At 39.7% G+C, this 19166-nt stretch overlaps 1 protein-coding gene and 1 long non-coding RNA gene across 4 annotated transcripts; both read right to left on the bottom strand.

The window, feature by feature from the left end:
* Positions 1 to 1227: 1227 nt before the first annotated feature.
* LOC116222961 lies at positions 1228 to 9661 on the bottom strand. Of its 3 annotated transcripts, none has more exons than XR_004164853.2 (4): positions 8138 to 9661; positions 7705 to 7776; positions 6904 to 6943; positions 1228 to 1352 (listed from the first exon to the last, which is right to left on the bottom strand). It is a non-coding gene; the product is annotated as an uncharacterized LOC116222961 (long non-coding RNA). The 3 variants fall into 3 exon arrangements; XR_004164852.2 differs by lacking the exon at positions 8138 to 9661 and adding an exon at positions 7991 to 8109; XR_004164851.2 differs by lacking the exon at positions 8138 to 9661 and having other exon boundaries at positions 7705 to 7969.
* Positions 9662 to 11488: 1827 nt separating this feature from the next.
* On the bottom strand, positions 11489 to 17533 carry oaz1b (ornithine decarboxylase antizyme 1b). Its single transcript, XM_012830021.3, is given in 6 exon segments — positions 11489 to 12463; positions 12563 to 12648; positions 13085 to 13257; positions 13848 to 13934; positions 13936 to 13987; positions 17263 to 17533. Coding segments are annotated over 6 exon segments (660 nt in total). The 5' UTR covers positions 17394 to 17533; the 3' UTR covers positions 11489 to 12332.
* Between the last annotated feature and the right edge of the window lie 1633 nt (positions 17534 to 19166).

A 19166-nucleotide genomic window follows, 5' to 3' on the forward strand; every position in this document is an offset into this window, starting at 1 on the left:
CCTCATTGTGTAGCTTGTAGCTTTGTTGGAAGCCTGTCCCTCTGTCACTCTCCTCACTAAAAACCGATCCATTGGTGCTTCTGACCAGCTAACTCAACGTTAGAACGAAATGTTAGCTAAGGACAAGTAGATAACTTCAGTCCTTCACCAAAAGTATTACTTTTTCGACTAAACTTCAAAAGTACAGGGAGGCTATGCAGATGCTTGTCAACTTTGCGAGCGAGACTGTACGTTATGAATAATATGCGTATGGCGTGACGTTAGGGACTCAATGCATTAACATTATCAAAGCACAGGCTACCATAGACTGGATAGGTGCAAGGCTACATTCTGTCAGCGTGAATCTCCTTTATATTATTATCAGCTTGTTTTATTTTTCACGATATTCAAGAGTAATCTGGAAATGTGTTGAAAAAGCGAATTTATAAAAAATTCAAAAATCAATGGTGAACTGATAAACATAGGCTCATCATGTCGCGGACCCCCTGCGATGCTGTCGCGGACCACCAGGTGGCCGCGGACCCCCGGTTGAAAACCCCTGCTGTAAACAAACAGTTATAGTTAGAAAACAAAAGAAAAATGACAATAACAAGTTTGCTTTGTTTGAAAGGGAATTAATTGTTTTTTAATATGATGTAAAATATGTATAAGTAACATCTACCAACATTAAAATACATAGCTTGAAATAGACCCTAAAGTTCAAATTCATAACTAGGTTCGTTTTGGACTTAAGTTTTGAATAGTGCTGCAAACATATTTATTTAATTTTATATATTCTTTATGTATTTAATTAGTATTTATTCTATATCTTGTAAATAAATAGATTCTATTCTATCTAATAGAACTATTCATCAACAATAGTAAACCATATAGATAACAAAAACATAGTTTTTTTAGGTAGTTAGCTTGCTAGTTTTGGAACGGAACTCCTTATTGCTGCTTTAAGCAGCTTACACTAAATTGGAAAACGAATTTCCAATGCTAGCAAACAAACAGAATGTATTATTATTGTGTGTGTGTGTGTGTGTGTGTGTGAGAGAGAGAGAGAGCGAACAATTCAATTCAATTTTATTTCTATAGCGCCAAAACAATTAAATTGTCTGAAGGCGCTTTACAGAGCCCAGTGCCTGAACCCCCTTAGTGCAAGCACAATGGCGACAGGGGCAAGAAAAACTCCCTGTTAAATCAGGGAGAAACCTTAAGCAGAACCGCGGCACGTAAGGGGGGACCCATCTGCTTGAGGTCGGCTGGGTAGAGATAGGAAGGGGGGGCGTGTGGCAGAAGGGGAGGGGAAACAGAGGTAAATGTAGACAGTAGCGATGTTTCCTCATCTATCAGCATTTTGGGTCACGCTATAAGAGAGAGAACATTTTGTTAGTAGACATCAATGTGATAAACAGATAAGGAGAGGTTCATCTATTTTTTACTGTATTTGATAAACAGATAAGGAGATACATTTAGGTAAATCTTTAAAGCTTTATTTTTATGGTGCATTTCATACCAGGAGTTCACACAATGCGCCTCACAGAAGGGAAAAGAGAACAAGCCAAACTTACCCTATGCACACTACATATGTATTTTATATGGAAGAGAGCAGACAACCTACAACCTGCACATACACAGACAACCTAAACACACAGACCACACTCTCTACAGGTGGACCAGGACAGCTGCATGCCACACCCGGGTAGGGCTGAACGATTAATTGCATTTGCGATTTAATCGCGATATGATAGAACGCGATTTTCTAACCGCAACGTTCGCGATTAAAAAACGTGGTCTAAAAAAAAAAAAAAAAAAAAAAAAAATTTTTTAAGATGGTACATTTTGCACACAGTGTTTAAAAAGTGCATGCCTAGTGTTTATACTTAAAATGACTTTTTTTAAATTACTTAAATGCACACCGATTTGTTCTTGTTTCTGTAATGAGCAGTTAAATAAAAATGTAAAATGTGGGAAAGAATATTTTACACTAAATGTATCTAATATTGTGTTGGTCATATTTAAATCATTCATTACGTTTTGTTGGGAAAAAAAGAGGATAAAAAAAATCGCATATTAAATCGCAATCGCAATATTTTGGTAAAAAAATCGCAATTAGATTATTTTCCCAAATCGTTCAGCCCTACACCCGGGACCTGTAATAGCACTCCTTCACAGTGCGACACACACTGCCTGCAATCTACAGCCTGGAGAAGAGAGCAGACAACCTACCACCTGCACATACACAGACAACCTAAACACACAGACCACACTCTCTACAGGTGGACCAGGACAGCTGCATGCCACACCCGGGACCTGTAATAGCACTCCTTCACAGTGCGACACACACTGCCTGCAATCTACAGCCTGGAGAAGAGAGCAGACAACCTACAACCTGCACATACACACTTGTAAAAGAAACACAGAGTTTCCAGAGATATAAAACAGGTGGAACAAGAGAGATAGAGGAACCGAGAGAGGTACATGCACACTGTGCACTAAAACATTCCGTGAAATTCATGGAAGCAAGAACCTGTTCTACAGAGCGACACACAGCATGTGGAGCACCCAAATGAAGTCTCCACACACCTCCCAGATTGTGCTCTACGGCCATTCCTAATACAAACCACACAGCCTTTTTTACGCACATCAAACTTAACAAGGGAGTGACCTGCTTTCAGGTTAGGATTTACTACCCTTTCCACAGCAGTGGCCGACTGCCCCTTAGCTCTTGACTTCCTACTGCTGTAACCATCACACAACTCATGAACTAGTTTAATTTTATGCGACTTCAATGAAAACTGTCTTCTACTTTTGGGCAGAGGCCTCTGAACAGTTAACCACACAATATAGGCATTCACCAGGGCAATATTCAACATCCCCCAAAACAAATACTTCCACCACTTCTTCCCTGTTCTTCCTACATTATAGTAGCTCCTTAGCTGATCCATGTGGTCCACACACCCCATGTTGGCATTATAATTTAGCACAAGCTCAGGGACAGTGATAAACTCATCTGGCGTGAATTTAGATGCAGGCTTCAAAATATCCTTAGAACCACCACAGGAGGATATAAAACAGACATCTCTTTTGTCCCTCCATCTACAAACAGTCATGCCTTCAGCTGACTGTTTCAGGCTATCTCCACGCATCAATCTGCTCTTCATAATGTCTTTGGGGAAAAACTTTCTGTTGGGTCTTATGGTCCCACAGTAATAAGTACTGGCCCTTAGTAGGTTTTTCACTAACGGAATACATCCGCATACAAGTGGTGGTTTTTGTACAGGTAGTCTGACATTAAACCCATCACAACCCTGTATCCCAAACCAAGATCATCTGCCACCACGTCCCCCTCTCTGCCTGTATATACGTTAAATGCTAAACAGTATCCTGTCAGGGAGTCACAGAGACACCAGATCTTAATACCCCACCTGACAGGTGTCTTAGGCAGATACTGTTTCCACAGTAACCTGCCGTCAAATTTAATCATGGCCTCATCTACCGAGAGATTTTTCCATGGCCGAAGAAGTTTGGGGAAGGTCTCCTGAAGGACACACATAAAAGGTCTGACTGAAGCTTGTCACCAGAGTCTGTCATCCCTGGATTTGAACAGTGCAGGTATCTGCACAACTCCTCATACCTTTTTCGAGGCATGGTGTCTGCCACATAGGACACACGTAAGGCTGGATCGGATGACCAGTAGTCCACATAAGACGGTAAACGAGGTATACCCATGAGGATGTTTATTCCTACAAACACCTTCATCTCCTCTACAAATGTATCGCACCAGGATGCACTCGAAGAACCATAGAGGTTTGTGTTTTCTACCAAATTACTAAAAAAGACAAGCCCTACCATCTGCATAAAAATCTCCAACACCCCTGTGAAGGTGGTCTGAGGCCCTGACTCACTAGAGTATAGAGTAAGGGTAGGATCAAATACATCTCTAACCCAAAGAAAAGACTCGTTGGCCCTCTGCTGCGCTAACAATCTGCCCTGCCCTCGCCCACTCCCCCTCATTCTTCCACGTCTTCCGCCTCTCCCCTGTCCTACAGAAGTTTCCCTGCGATCATCAGGCCTCTGACTATTCCTCTCCTCCTCCATGTCCTCACTCCTCTCTGCTGCCACAGCACCCTCAATAGCTTCACTATCAGATGAGCTGGAACACCCAACATCCTGACACAGAAAAGAAGAAAATACTATCCCATTAAAGGCCATCAGTGTTTTTTTTACATTTTCATGGATTGTTTCATTTCATTGAATGAAGTCAGTTTTTTTCTATACATACGTATACATACGTTATTTATCTAAATCGAATCAGTTTAGTTAGTGATGACCCTGATGCATTCAATAGTTCGCTATCAACCAACTCCTCAGACTAACGTTTTCCTCAGACAAGGTAGCTAGCTAACTGTCATTTCTATGAGTGAGGTAACGTTAAAATTAGCTTTATTGAACGTCACACAAAAGACAAATAATTAAGTATTATATATCTCTGCAAATACAAGTGTCATGGATTTACGATCCGTCGGCGGCCGCTATGGGGATTAGAGGGTTAAAATGATCATTCGGTTGACATTTGACTGGACAAGCTGGATTGAATATGAAACTATGTGAATTCATTGGGATAACCCTTCTGTCGGGGTTGAGCAATGAGACTGAAGCGAACGGTCGCATAAACAAAACCTCCCGGTCGGTCGGTCGGAGTTTATTCCCCAATTTAAATACGTTTGACTTAAAATTTGTGCTCAATAATGATTGAAGGGGAAAAACACAAGAAGAGCAAGGGAAAGCCGCAAGGGAAAGTGGACAAAACTGATAAAACAGCGACTGAAGGGGCCATAATGGATGAACGTCGAGAATGTCCTGGTGGTCGCAGTCAAAATACCGCTACGGTGGACATGGAAGGTAACATCGCCGCCATACGTGAAGACGTAAGAAATATGGCCAGGGAGATGAAGTCCGAATTGGGCAACTTTCAAAACAGAATCAGAGAAGATTTGAAAAAGGAGCTAACTGTCATAAGAGAGGAAATTAAACAGAAGCTGGGCGAAGTGGTAAAGTGGTCAAAGCTACAACTGACAGGGTGGATGAAGCAGAGACGCGCATAGCCGACTTAGAAGAGTGGAACGCTGACTTCAAGGAGATGCTGAGTAGCTCCCTACAAACTCAGGAACGCTTACAGATGAAGCTTACAGACAATCTTCGCATTTATGGAATCCCAGAGGGGACTGAGGGAAACAATATTCAGCAGTTTATTGATCATTTCATTAAAAAAGAGCTGGAGCCCCTCGCCGAAGCTGAACTTGGCATACAGCGAAGCCATAGAGCGCTCGGCCCCCGGCCACCCAATGATGCGCAGCCCAGGTCAGTGATTGCATACTTCCAGGAGTTTAAAACTAAAGAACTGGTGTTACACTCTGCATGGAAGAAGAAGGAGATCTACCACAGCGACAGGAGGATCTACTTCGACCACGACTACCCCGTTGAAACCTTGGCAAAGAGGAAGGAGTATGCTCAAATAAGGAGAATTCTTCGGGAAAAAGGAATACGATTCCAAACACCACCGCCAGCCAAGCTACGAGTCTTCTTCGACGCTGGGCCGATAACCTATGGGAGCGCAGCAGAAGCGGCACGGGACTTAAAGACCAGGGGAATCTCTGTCGAGTTGGTGAAGTCGGCTGATGCGCTACCGGAGAGGATGGGGAGGACCTGGCGGCGAGCGGGAGCTGCACCCAGCCGACAGACCCGCCAAGAGTGGATTAAGGAGAAGCTGCGAGGTTTTCACCGGCAAAGATAGAGAGTCAGGGGGATCTGGAGGTAACAGACTGACACATGATTACTCATATTAAACGGGATAACCCTTCTGTCATTTGTGTTTTCTTTTTATTTGGTATACACTTGTATTATATATTGTTATTTTTATATGGTTATTATAATTATATAGAATATTGTATGACATGCTGTGTGAGACTCACTGTCAAAACACTTGTTCTAATAAAAGTTCAAAAAAAAAAATTTGCTGCAAAAATATTGGTATCAATATTGGTACATACTGAAATGTGTGATTCTGTTTTGTGTCTAGCACATATGTAGCTGGTTCCACTACTCTAAATATTTAGTTATATTAATGTCTGCGCTGATATGAAGTACTCATTGGGCCACACTTTTTATAGCTTGATGCACAGGGGTAGCTGAACAAACTGCCCTGCCCTGCCAATTTCTGCTATAAGCGATTCGTCTACTTGGATGTTGTCGCTCTGAAATATGTCACTAACAATACTTCTAGATACAGGGATAGTTGGAGAGCTAATCAAGTGGTGAAGCTCTTCTAAAGATGTGTCAATGGCTGTTCCCGGCACATGGACCAAATATTTTAATTTTAATAAAGCAGCTGGAAATTGTTGCTCAATTAAACCAGCGAGTTCCCTGGGCTGTGCATTTACATCCGAGCATACGCCAGAAACCTCTTCACGATCATCTTCCTCTGTGTCAGAAAATGGTGCATCTGTTGGAAGGTGCTAGTCTAGTGGTTCTCACTTCACCTAGTTTGAAGTCAGTTAATGTATGTGGTGTATGGTGACGACTTCTATGACTTTTAAAAGTGCCATAAATATTGCTTTTAAAATCACAACCTAAAAACATGCAGGGAACATTCTCATTCCTCTTAAGATGTGTGGTAATAATATGACTAAAGTAGTCTATTTGTGTTGCTAAATCCTTACATGCACATGTGACAAAATATAGAAAGCTTTGTTGGTCTCTGAGACACTTGTGTGGAATGCACTCTATTCTGGTGAACAATTAAAGCATTCCATGTTTTAAACGAGCATGGGCAGGTCAAATATGTACAGGGATAATGGGTGGAGCGTCCAACATGAATATGTTTTAGTTTATAATGATGCAGAAGTTCAGACCTACTTGAACAAGATGTTGAACACGCCTTACACTGCCACATTCACTGCACAGAGAGAGAGAGAAGTGTTAAAACATACACATTGAATATTTACACTACATAAAATAGACAATAGACTTGTGAAGAATAGCCTACTTACCAATACTATAGATGCCTTTGGCAAACCCTCAAACCACATACACAATACATTTCTAGGAATTAGTCCGAATTCTTCGTAGGATAGGCTATTTAGAAACGAAGCTTATTTCGATAAACTGACCACATATTGATAATCTACATAGTTACTTTCTGGACTGAAAAAAAATTAAAACTTAATAAAGTGACATATAACACTGGTAGAGCCAAAATTACAACACGTTTTTTTTGCCTGCCCGTGAAAAAAGATAAGCACAGGCAAAATAATGCACTTGTCTTAAAATGCACGACATGCGGGCTAATTACCCCACGAGGAAGAGGAGAAGAGTATAGCTAGCTAGCTATGAGATATTTGTGGCTAGCCCTATGTGTAGCTAGCACACTACAAGGCTTCAGTCCACATGTACATAACCAATCACATGCAACTGCCACATTATCCATTGCACTTCGCTTTGGATAAAAGCGCCTGCTAAATTGCTAAATGATTGAATGTAAATGTAACTGACCAGCTAGCGAACGTTAACAAGCTGACTGCGTGTAAAAATCGGTCCTGGTATGTTTGTGTGTTAGCTAGCCATCACACACCTGTGACTGCTAGCTGGCGATTTTAATGCGGGGACAGCCCAACTATCAATATGACAACGTTTCACATTAAAACAGTTCTCACTTACCGCAGAGCTCTATCTTTGCCTTCTTCCACTTTATCACCGTCTGTAAAACTGAAATTCCATCGATCTTCGTACCTAACGTTGGTGGGGGAGGGACAGACACTACTCAAACCTACCTAGATTAATTAAATGCATAAATGTTTCTGCAAGGGAAATCTAACAGGACAATCAGTCTAAACACTAATTATGTAATGTTGTTTAAAAATCCAAGAGATAACAACAACATCAACATTTTGGCTAGACAAAGTAATTCATGGAATGTTTTTAAAATGCCACCGAAAAGCCTTACAGATATCTCCTGATTGATTATAAAGCGACAGTAATTTGATCTCAGAATCTAAATGTCTCAGACTTGCTTTCACAGTCTCCTGTTGTTTATGAAATACAGCCATGTCGGCCAAAAATTCAGAAAACCGGACGCTTTTGAATCTCTTACTTAAAAGAAACCATCACGAGACGCGTCATTTTGCCGACAGCGTCAAACAAATTAATCTTCACCCTCTGTGAAGTGGCTTTCAAACATTCTCCATGATATCATACATCTTACAAAATCACACTATAAAAAGTTGTAAAAGAAAAGAGAATGTTTATTACAGATAAAAAGATCAGTGTGCGTATAGGAAGAAGTGTACTATTATTCAAAAGGGGGGTTTCTTCTCCATCTCTTAAGTGTGGCTGTTTCATTTATATGTAGTCTAATAGCATCAAGACACAGCTAGATTTGATTGAGTATGCAGAGAAAATGTTTTTAGTCCCCCAGTACCAGTTGGATATATTAAAGAATGGCAACGCTACCAGGTTGAATAAATGAATAACAAATCTTGTAAGATTTAGTCAGATGAGAGGGGAGATATCAACACTTGGGCATGAAGTCAAGACCCTCAGGAGAGAGCGGGGGAGGCGAGAAACACCTGCAGCCTCCCCATCTCCCATTAAGCTTCCCCTTACAATCATGGCATTAATATGAATATTCATATTCAGTTGTTTTGCCAACGGGAGATTTTTAGGGTATACAAATAGTAAACAAATTACACATACCGTTGTCAGGGACCTAAATTCTTCCCGGGATTGGACCATTTACATCACATGGTCAAAATCACGCTGCTAAATTGGCTGAAGTGTTTGTGCACGTTTCAGGAAATCGAAATGTTTTTTTTTTTATTTAAATTCATGTATAGACATTCAGTCTAGATTTAAATTCATGTATAGACATTCAGTATCCCTATGAAGTAGGCTACAACTTCAATAGAATTTCAGTGAATAGAACATTTTTTATATTCTATTTCTATACCTTAAAATAAATTGTCCATTCATTAATCATTCTTTTACCTTTGTGCAAACTTCCATAACGATTGAATGACAGGAAGTATCGGTTGCTGTGCAGTAACTTCAATTTACAAATTACGAGGTCAGAGGTTGATTTTTCTCCAAACTTGATTTTATGATGATACCTTAAACATTTAATTAACTGTAGATTTAGAATATCTTTTTAAAATGTCCTTTTTTTGCAGCAGGCCTCAATTGCTCTCAACTTGCTGATCCCAGAAACATACAGAAACATAGTACCTAGCCTATACCCTTTAGCCTACTGCAACATTGTAAATATAGGCTAATTCATAGGTACATATCCTTAAAATGTTAAAAAGATTGTTTATAATGTGTAAAGATGGTGTAGGCCTATTTCTCAACTTTTAGGGGTTTTTAGCATTTAACTGATTCTTGTCCTTTGTGTCCTGTCTTGTCCTTTGTGTTGCTTGGTTTCAGCCACTCTCCAGAGACAAACACCAGGGAACACAACGTTGCTGTTCGCAGAAACCATCAACTGTATATAGAGGTGCATGACTTGGCTCCATTCTATAGAAATTAAGCTAAAATATGGAGCCAGCGTTGGCCAGAGTTTGCGAAGTAGAGTGTCAAAGTCAGGTACGCCCAATGACTAAAAAAAGAAGTCAGGTACACTTACTAGAGTGGTAGACCCGTCCCCTCCCAATAACTGGCACTTCGACTAGTGCGTAACTTGCAATTACAGCAGTTACATTTCTGCACTTCTTTTTACTTCATTTTGTTATATTTCTTATGTAAAGTAGTATTTATGTATTGTTACACCAGGTTCTATTGCTCGTAGCTTGACTATTCTCTCCCTTGTACGTCGCTTTGGACAAAAGCGTCTGCTAAATGACTAAATGTAAATGTAAACAGGGGGAGCGTGTGGTAGACCGTCTTCATTGAACTTGCAGCAGTAACAGCAGCACTGGGTTTGTGGCTATCCTATTTGTCTGGTAAGTGTAATGTTACATATGCTAGCAACTCATAGGTAAGATTAACCTGCACGTCCTTCCTTATGATGCTTTCTGAAAATAAAAAAGGTAATAGGCACACTTAGGAAGTGGACAAAAGCACACCATGCTGTTTCAAGCCACATAAAAGTGTATGAAGGGTAACCATAACAAGTCTCTTTCTCCCTCATATTCAAATTAAAAAGAAGCTTTATTGGCATGGACATAACTCCAATGAGGTATGAAAGCCTCTCCTCATTGCTTGCTAGAAGAAACTCAGGGAGGACATCACCAATCTTTATGAAATAGTTTCTCCTAATGTCCTCATATTTTGCACTGTGTCAGGAAGTGCAGCTGCCTCTACTGTTCCTTGCTCGCAGTGGGGGCACAGTCTGTTTTTCCTTGGGCAGCCAAGTTTGTCTGTGCCTACCAACCGTTGTGGCTGAAGAGTTCAGGCTCAGAATAAGCTTCTTTGGTATTGCAGGACTTCATAATGATGAGGGGGTCACTGTGTTTCAAGAATGTCATTGCCCTTTTCTGTATTTTCATAATCAATGGATATTGGCCCTGCATACATTGTTTTTTGCACATCTATATACTTTCAAGATGCTTTTATAGAACTCTGCATGCAGGGTCTCAATTAGATGTTTTTTTCCATTTGTTGAATTCTTGATTTGTAAGTGGACCCCACACCTCACTGCCATAAAGGACAATTGGCTCGATTACTGATAAGACATGTTTCAGCCAGATTCAGATTTTGTTTGACCAGAGTTTGACCGGTTTCATGGCATAGAAAGCCTTTGCGTGCTCGTTCTCTCAGAACATTCACTGCAAAACTAAACTTTCTGTTCGAGTTGATTTATAAGCCTAAATATCCATAGTTATTTGAAGGTTCAATTGAGTTCCTAATAAATAATCTGGATTTTTATTTTTATTAATATTCTGTATACTGCCAGGGCCCAGGTATGGCAGTAACTGCTGTATCAGATCCAGGTTTTACTGCAATCCTTGTCCCTGATTGACTTCCTCCTGTTCTCATATTTCTTTATATAGGCTCAAAGGCTAAAATATGAATAGCACATCAGGGTCTCTGGGTCTTTGGCTACTTCACATATTCATCGTAGCTGGGAGGTTACCATGACTACTCACTCAGCTACTCCACGTAATTAACAAGAACAGGCGCAATTCAGGTACTACAGCTGCTCTCTTCCAGCGAAGACTGCCGATCACAAATGTATCCACACCTCCTTACTATATAATGGAATCATGTTTTAACAGCTTATTTCTGGGGGAAATGTTTAAATGTGCAGAGATCGGCATAGGTAAAACTAAATTAGACACTGTAGATGGAAAGACAATTTAGACGGGAAAAGTGACATGGAAAATAGGCTTCATCATCCGAACACATAGGGGTGGGCGGAGCTACACATGGTACTGCAGCCAGCCTTCAGGGTTTTACACTAGAAGTACCCATATTCTCTGAAGAGGGAGTTGAAAGACAAAGTCAAAAGTATTTCCTAAATATTTTTTTTATTACAGAAGCACATCAGGTACCACTATGCAGGTATACATCATCCTCCAAAACTATCAGAAAAAGTCAAGAAATAAGACCAGTAAAAACAGCATGGAAATACTGCTAAAGGAAATATCTGATATACACAATAAAGAGGCAAAAGCACTTTGGATGTTCTATCAAGCTTTGTACCAATTCACCCATCAGCATCTCGTATGTTCATCTGTTTCTAAGGTTTTCCAGATTACATGATCAATGAACCTTTTACACTTCACTCCCATTGTCTTTAGGGCTAACATCCAGCAGATACGTACCACACACTTCTGTTGTCAAGATAAGACAACCATTTTGCATCCTTAGGTCTTAGCATGCATCATTACATGAAAAGGGAAACATGTCGTTTCCTCTTGTAAGCCAATCAAATGATAGCACTGATGTACCCAAATGTAAACTGAATGACCTGTTTGTACATTCAAGAGTATTTTCACAATAAAATGACAAAACAAAAACAAACATTTTTTTTTGTTGATATTTTAAGAATTGCAATATGCTCATTAAGTCCCTTTCAAGAGCTTCCCTCTTTTGTTCTGTAATACCAATGAGTCTAAATAATAAGCATACAACCATTCAACACACAAGAGATCGAAAGGGAGCAGGAAAGATATAGATGACAGGATCAAAGAGAACAGAATCGGTCACGCTACAGAGAACACATCTAAAACTACTTTCTTCAGTGTAACAAATGAGCAAGGCAGAACTGGGATCACAGAGGGAGAAGTAGTGGGGAAAGATAGCGAGAAGAAGGGGTGGGGGTGTGGGGGGGGGGGGGGTGTAGGTCGGAACTAATCTTCATCAGAAGAATCCCTGTCAAAGTTGTACGCCATGAAGAAAACATCAGGTCGAGGTGGGACAAGGGCCTGGCCTGGTTTCACAATCTCAAAGCCCAGGAAGCTGAATGTGCGCACTAATTTAGCTACCAACACACAGATGAGAAAATATTTAGTGACCAAAGGTTCAGAAAAATGATGTATTAGATGTAATAAGATGTAAATGTCATGTGTGAACTACATACCACAATCTTCTCTGTTCTTGTAAAAGCAGACAAACACGCTGACAACTTTAAGATGTTCTTCAGCAAACTCCAGAAGAGAGATAAAACTGGAGGGAAATTCAGGCAATTACACACACAGTTTAACAGACAAGAGTGTAGTGCTTTGCAGTTAGAGCTTGTTAACCAACAAAAAAAAAACTAATGTGGAAGACTTTCAAATTCCTGATTTCAGTATGAAACTCATTTAATTAAGTTGCAAAGACTAATCAGAGTTGAGTTACGACCCCTAGATGACTGCTCTGTGTTAATGACCCCTAGATGACTGCTCTGTGTTAATGACCCCTAGATGACTGCTCTGTGTTTGCGACCCCTAGATGACTGCTCTGTGTTAATGACCCCTAGATGACTGCTCTGTGTTAATGACCCCTAGATGACTGCTCTGTGTTAATGACCCCTAGATGACTGCTCTGTGTTAATGACCCCTAGATGACTGCTCTGTGTTTGCGACCCCTAGATGACTGCTCTGTGTTAATTTGCCCTCACCTCTCCTTGCTGCCCTCCAGCAGCAAGTCGTGTGGGATCTCCACATACAGGCCCTCCTCACTCAGCACTGCCTCCCAGTGGACGACCCGTGAAACAGTGGGGCGGCTCTGGAAGTGGAGTATAGTGGGGCGGCCACCCCCTCCCACCTCCTCAGTCACTGTCAACTTCCTGTCCTGCAAAAGCAAGAGGATGGGACATTTTGGTTGGCAAAGAACAGCAAAAGAAACAATAAAAACCTAAAATAAGGTTTATGTGCACTCTTTTTTTTTTCTCTCAAGCCTTTGAACACAGGCCGAAAAGTTAAGGTGCTATATGTAGCTCTGGCTAGTGAGCTAAATTATTTCATATTCCACACTCCAAGCAAATTAAAAGCAGTACATCACCAGGTTTGTCCATACCCCATACCTTGTAAGAAGTAACCAAAACGTTTGAGCCAGATAGCGGAGGCTAAAGGCGCATGCCATGAGTGGGAATGAAAATGTGTTGTATATATAATTTAATACTGCACTGTCTAGTTGTCAACTCTGTCAAGTTCAGTTGTGTGTGTGTGTGTGTGTGTGTTGGTTTTCACCCCACAATTTTAGATCTGAAATGTAATTGTTAAGATGCATTGTATGTGTATGTATACAAACTTCCAATCAGACTGAAGCTACTGACACACTACGGTTGAAATGCATTTGAAAAGTGTATGGATCATGTGCCCGACATAGATTGGCTAATGGGGAGAGATGAGATGAGGTGTGAAGTGTGTGCATACGCTTACTGTATACAAAGTTCGAGCTGCAAGAGTGTGATCCCGTTGACCATTCCCTCGCCCACCTGGGATCTTCAGGGGTGGGTGAGGGGCATCAGGAACACCACAGAGGCACTGGACCGTGGGTACTACTACAGTGCAGGGACAGGCTAAAGAGGAAAGGCAGAAAAATTAAAGGGTGCAACATCAATAGGATGAAATTGTACAAAGAGCTGTCGAATGTTGTTCAAGTTCATTTCACATCACACACAAGATCATTTGCCTTAAAGACTGTCTGGACTTCTGCTCTCTACAATTTCACTTTCCTCAGCATCAGAGGTGAAATCTAAACCATTCTACACCAAAATATTGAACATGGGTGAAAAGGTATCTTAACAGTCACTGCACTTCCAAGTTCATGAGCTGTGATGCCTTATGTCAGTCCCTGATGGAATATTTACCCACGTTTACCAAGACAAAAAAAAACAACGCTTCTCAGCCAAAGTTAAGCATATGAACTGAGTTATTCATGGAGGTCATTCTCTATGCTCTGGGATTCAGCTGCGCCTTTACGAATTATTTAGCCTACCTGTTGTAGCATAAATCATTCATTAAAAACTAAAACAATTGGCTCAAATATATGCACTGGAAATAACATGCACAAAAACACATTAAAAAGCTATATTACGAAACCGTGGTGAGCGAGAGTGGTGTGAAAGCGTTACGCAAGCGCTGTTTTGTTTATGGTTTAGTAACACTTAACTTCATTTTGGTCTTGTATGTTTTACATATTGCCATCCGTTTCCTGTTTCTTTGGTCTTTGAAACCGGATGCAATACCACAAGGAGTTCATTGAAGGCTTTGCTCAAGTCCCATGTGGGCAAGATTATCAGGAAATAGCTGCACACTAGATAAATAAATGGATTTTTTTTTTTACCTGTGTCAAGTCATTACAAGTCAAATAGTAGCATGTCATTTTTTTATTTAGTCAACATAAAAATGTTGACTCGATTCTGACTTTAGTCAGAGTAATGTGATGAGTCCACACTTCTGCTAGTTCCTAATTACAGTGCGTCACTGTCGGTTAGAATTTGTTAAAATGTCAAATTATATGGGAACAGGAGTGCATTATTTCAGAAAAATATTCACTAAAAATACACTAAACATTCTCATTATGAGGCCTGTAGTAGATCCCAATCTACAGTGCGTCACTTACTACAGGTGACTGACAAAACAATGACATACATGGAAACAAGAGTGGATTAGTTTAGAATAATATTCACTCAAATTTAACAGTGATATTTTCTCATTCTGATGGCTGTAGTAGTTCCTAATTATAGTGACATTTTTGGAAAAGTCAAAGTATATGGAACTAAGAGTGCTTCATTTCAGAAAAATAGGAACTAAAAACACAATAAACGACCATTTCTCATTCTGATGACTGTAGTAAAATGGGTCACTTGCTACAGGTGAGATTGTGTTGAAATATCAGAATATATAGCAACAGGAGTTAATTATTATAAAAATGTATACTAGAGTATCTCGTGTACAAGGGAGATTAAAAATTAGCCTATTTGTAAACAGCAACAACCATTTCTACAATCAGAAAAATATATAATTTTATAATTTTAAGTGAATGTTTTTTTAAATAACGTACACCTGTATAATTTAAATTAAACTAAATATTAACACTGTTAATGGGAAATACTTGAGCCGATGGAATAAGAAAAAGGTAATTTTGTTGATTTCCACAGACTGATAACGCCCTCATTTCAGCTAAATTTGATTTACAACACAATGTGTATTATGCGACACACTGTAAATAGGAAATACTACAACCTTTAGAATAAGAAATGGTAAGTTTGATGATTTTTGGTAGAAGTCTGAAATAATTCACTTGACACATCGATTTCTTAGCAAAACCTTGCCAGTAAATGGCACACTGATTGGGAACTACTGCAGGTTTCAGAATGAGAAATAGTAATTTGCTGCATTTTACTGAAAAAAAGTAATCCAAATTCCTGTTTCTATAAAATGTGACTTCTCAACAACTCTCATCTGTAGTATAGCCTTCAAAGTCAGAAAAGGTCATTTTCTTACATTTTAGTGAATATTTTTCTGTTTCCATGTACAATCAATTTCGTAGGAAAATCTCATCTGTGGTAATTGGCACGCTGTAACTGGTAGCTGCTACAGCCACTAAAATGAGTCAATTGTTTCTGAAACAATTTACTCCTGTTTCCATAAAATTTGACATTTCAAGAAAATCCCAACCTGTCACACTGTACACTAGAGCTACTACAGCAGGAATACGCTTTTTGTGGATTTTAACGGAAAAAATCTTAGATTTTAGATTCTTCTAGACATGCCTTGTGGAAAGTCAGCAATATTGTTGCTGTTGTTTATATCAACCCATAGCGCACTGTCCATGTCCTCATTTATGTAATTAAGACAAAATACTTTGACGTGTCCACATGCACGGAAATTTCAAAAATCGAATATCCAGCGAATCTCAAATGTAAAACTAACCTAACTGGTTAACCTAGCTGCCAATGTTGGCTGAATGATCTTCAATGACTATGACATGATGGTTATGTGTAACTGGGATCTTGCTACTGTGGCAAGAGTTAAACCTTGTATTATCAGGAAAAGGCCTCAAGTGTTATGCTAACATAAACGACAACTCTAGCCTGCCTGCTAATACTCTCGACCATGCGAACATATTACAATTTGTCATGAGCAAATAATGCTAATAACAAAGCAACTTAATGAAATCAAATGTCTGCCAAAAGTCATTTGATCAGATATTATACTGACCGTCTGTAGTTAAAGAGTTGCAACTCCTCACAACTAGATTACTAACGTTATTAGGTGTCAGTTGTAAACGGGGCCTTTAAATTACCCACGCAGCGCTTCAGGTTGCTCGCTTGCGGATAGCTAACTCAGATAGCATAACATTCTTGTTTATCGTAACGTTAAGGTTATCTATTCTTTTCTGACGTAAGATAAATTAACATTCAAATATGAGCTGCAAAATATATGCTTGTTTGGAAAAGCAGAACACGTACTATGTACTATGGAAATGTATCAGGTCATTAAGACACTAGGAACCGAACTTGTTAGGGGAAAAGTTCGCTAATAATTTCGCATTTGAGCTACCAAGCTAGCTTCTAGGCAGTTATCGTTACAGTTAGTTGTGACGTAGTCGATTCGTGTATCGCTGAAAAAAAACAATGTGATATATTACTCCTAATATACCAAAATAAATGGCCATATTACAATACTTCAGCGTGGAAATACTGTTATTAGCATATTAATAGGCACTTAATTGAAATCTGGACTTCACGTTATGCTATAAGAAGCTAACTGCTAAGTTACTAGCTAACTGGCTACCAGCTAGTTGGCTACCCTCCCCCACAGCTTTTTTTTCTCCAGGTTTACTTACTTGCCAATCATGTCACAAATACTACTGTCGTTACTTAAAGCATCCATTGTGGTGAGAAACTGTTGTTTTCCTTCTTTTTCGCGAGCAAAGCAATGACTGTTTAGTATCCGCTGGAGGTTGGATTTTACCATCCGGCCTCGGAGAGGGAATCGAAGGCCTGACTGCTTTCTGCTATGGTCAATTCTGAAGTGGTTTCAATATCGGTGTAGCAACATTGTGCGGCAGCTACGTAGCAGAAAAAAAGCACGCAGGGACGTGAAGAGGCGACTTGGGGGCGTCTTTTCGTCGAATGGAAAAGTACCAAGACCAGCGGAAAACATTCGGAATCTGTTTTGATACAATGACCTTGACCATCGACAGCTTTCTGTCTTCTCGTCATTTTCTTGTTGTTTGGCAACAACGCCAGGTATAAGGATGATGTGTTTAGGCTTTCATAAAGTGGATTTATATTTAGACGCAGCGGTTTCTGTTTAGACTGCAGGTGCATCTCCAAAAATTTGAATATCATGGAAAAGGTCAGAAAGTGACACCTTCATATTTTCTAGAATCATTACACATAAAGTGGCATGTTTCAAGCCTTTTTAGTTTCAATCTTGATGATTACGGATTACAGCTCATGGAAATCAAAAATCCAGTATCTCTAGTATCTCGAATAAAACATTTACATTTCCGAAATGTCGACCTTCTGAAAAGTATGTTCATTTATGCACTCAATACTTGGTGGGCAGGCATGGATTACCAAACGGGCCTACCAGGCCCAGGGGCCCATGAGCTCAGGGGGGCCCAAAGCCAGAGCCTCTGCGTGGAGTCGCTGTTATGTATCTCTTATTTGTGGTTGAAAAATGTGTATTTAGTTCATTTGCTGTTGGCTTTAATTGAGTGTACCTGCGCTGTGTTAGAAAATGTGCATGTGCGCCAGGGGCGTAACTATAGCTCTGGCCAGTCTTTTATTTGGGGTGGCACTTGATTGTCAAAAACTACTATTTTAAAACACTGCATCACTCAGAGCAGCAGTTTTCTAACGGCTCATCTAGCCATAAACAATGGATTGAACCTTCTTATGGACACTAATGATGTCTTATTGATAATCCCATGTTACTGGAATGGGTGCATAGATAATGTGCGAGTGCGATGTGTCATGATTATGTGAGGGGGTTCGGGACCTTAACATGAGACAGGGATGTTTTTAGTGCAAGTGACAGAAAGACACGATATGAATTGTCATTTTAGGCGATAATTTATTTAGGTAAACTAGCATTTTAAGTGCAATATTCCATTAATTTGCGATAATATATACATATACATAATATATACATATACATGTACATATGTATATATAAAGAGAGAGAAGAGCAAAAACATTACATCACACACACATGTCCCATAATACATAAAGAAAAACAAATATCAACAATATGTACAATGTACATTGAACAGTATCACTACAAACAGTGAACAATATCACTAGCTTACTACATCAAACAGATTGTGGTGCTGAATGAAAACAGAGCACTGACAAACCAGGTCTAGAAGGGGCACTCTTTGTTTGTGTGTGTGTGTGTGTGTGAGTGAGTGAGTAAGTGAGAGTAGGTAGATCCATGTAAATCATTTTACATAATTGTCTTTTTTGTTTGTTAGCTTATTTGTTATTCTTGAGAACATATCTGAGAGTGTCTGTCTGGGAAGCTGACCAGATATGTCTAAATAGAACAGACAGTATTAACATTGCAATACCTATGTCCCATAATACACTCTATGAAAAACCAAAGATGTAAGATGAATAATATCACTAGCTCGTCCTCTTTATTGTTGAGGCTGTTATTGATCCAGAACTGGCAGGTATAACAGATGCTGGTTACTTAGCCATTTACAGCAGCTGTATTCTCCGGTTGTGATGATTTCTA

This window comes from Clupea harengus, chromosome 12 (assembly GCF_900700415.2).
Source record: "Clupea harengus chromosome 12, Ch_v2.0.2, whole genome shotgun sequence".
Lineage (NCBI taxonomy): Eukaryota > Metazoa > Chordata > Actinopteri > Clupeiformes > Clupeidae > Clupea > Clupea harengus.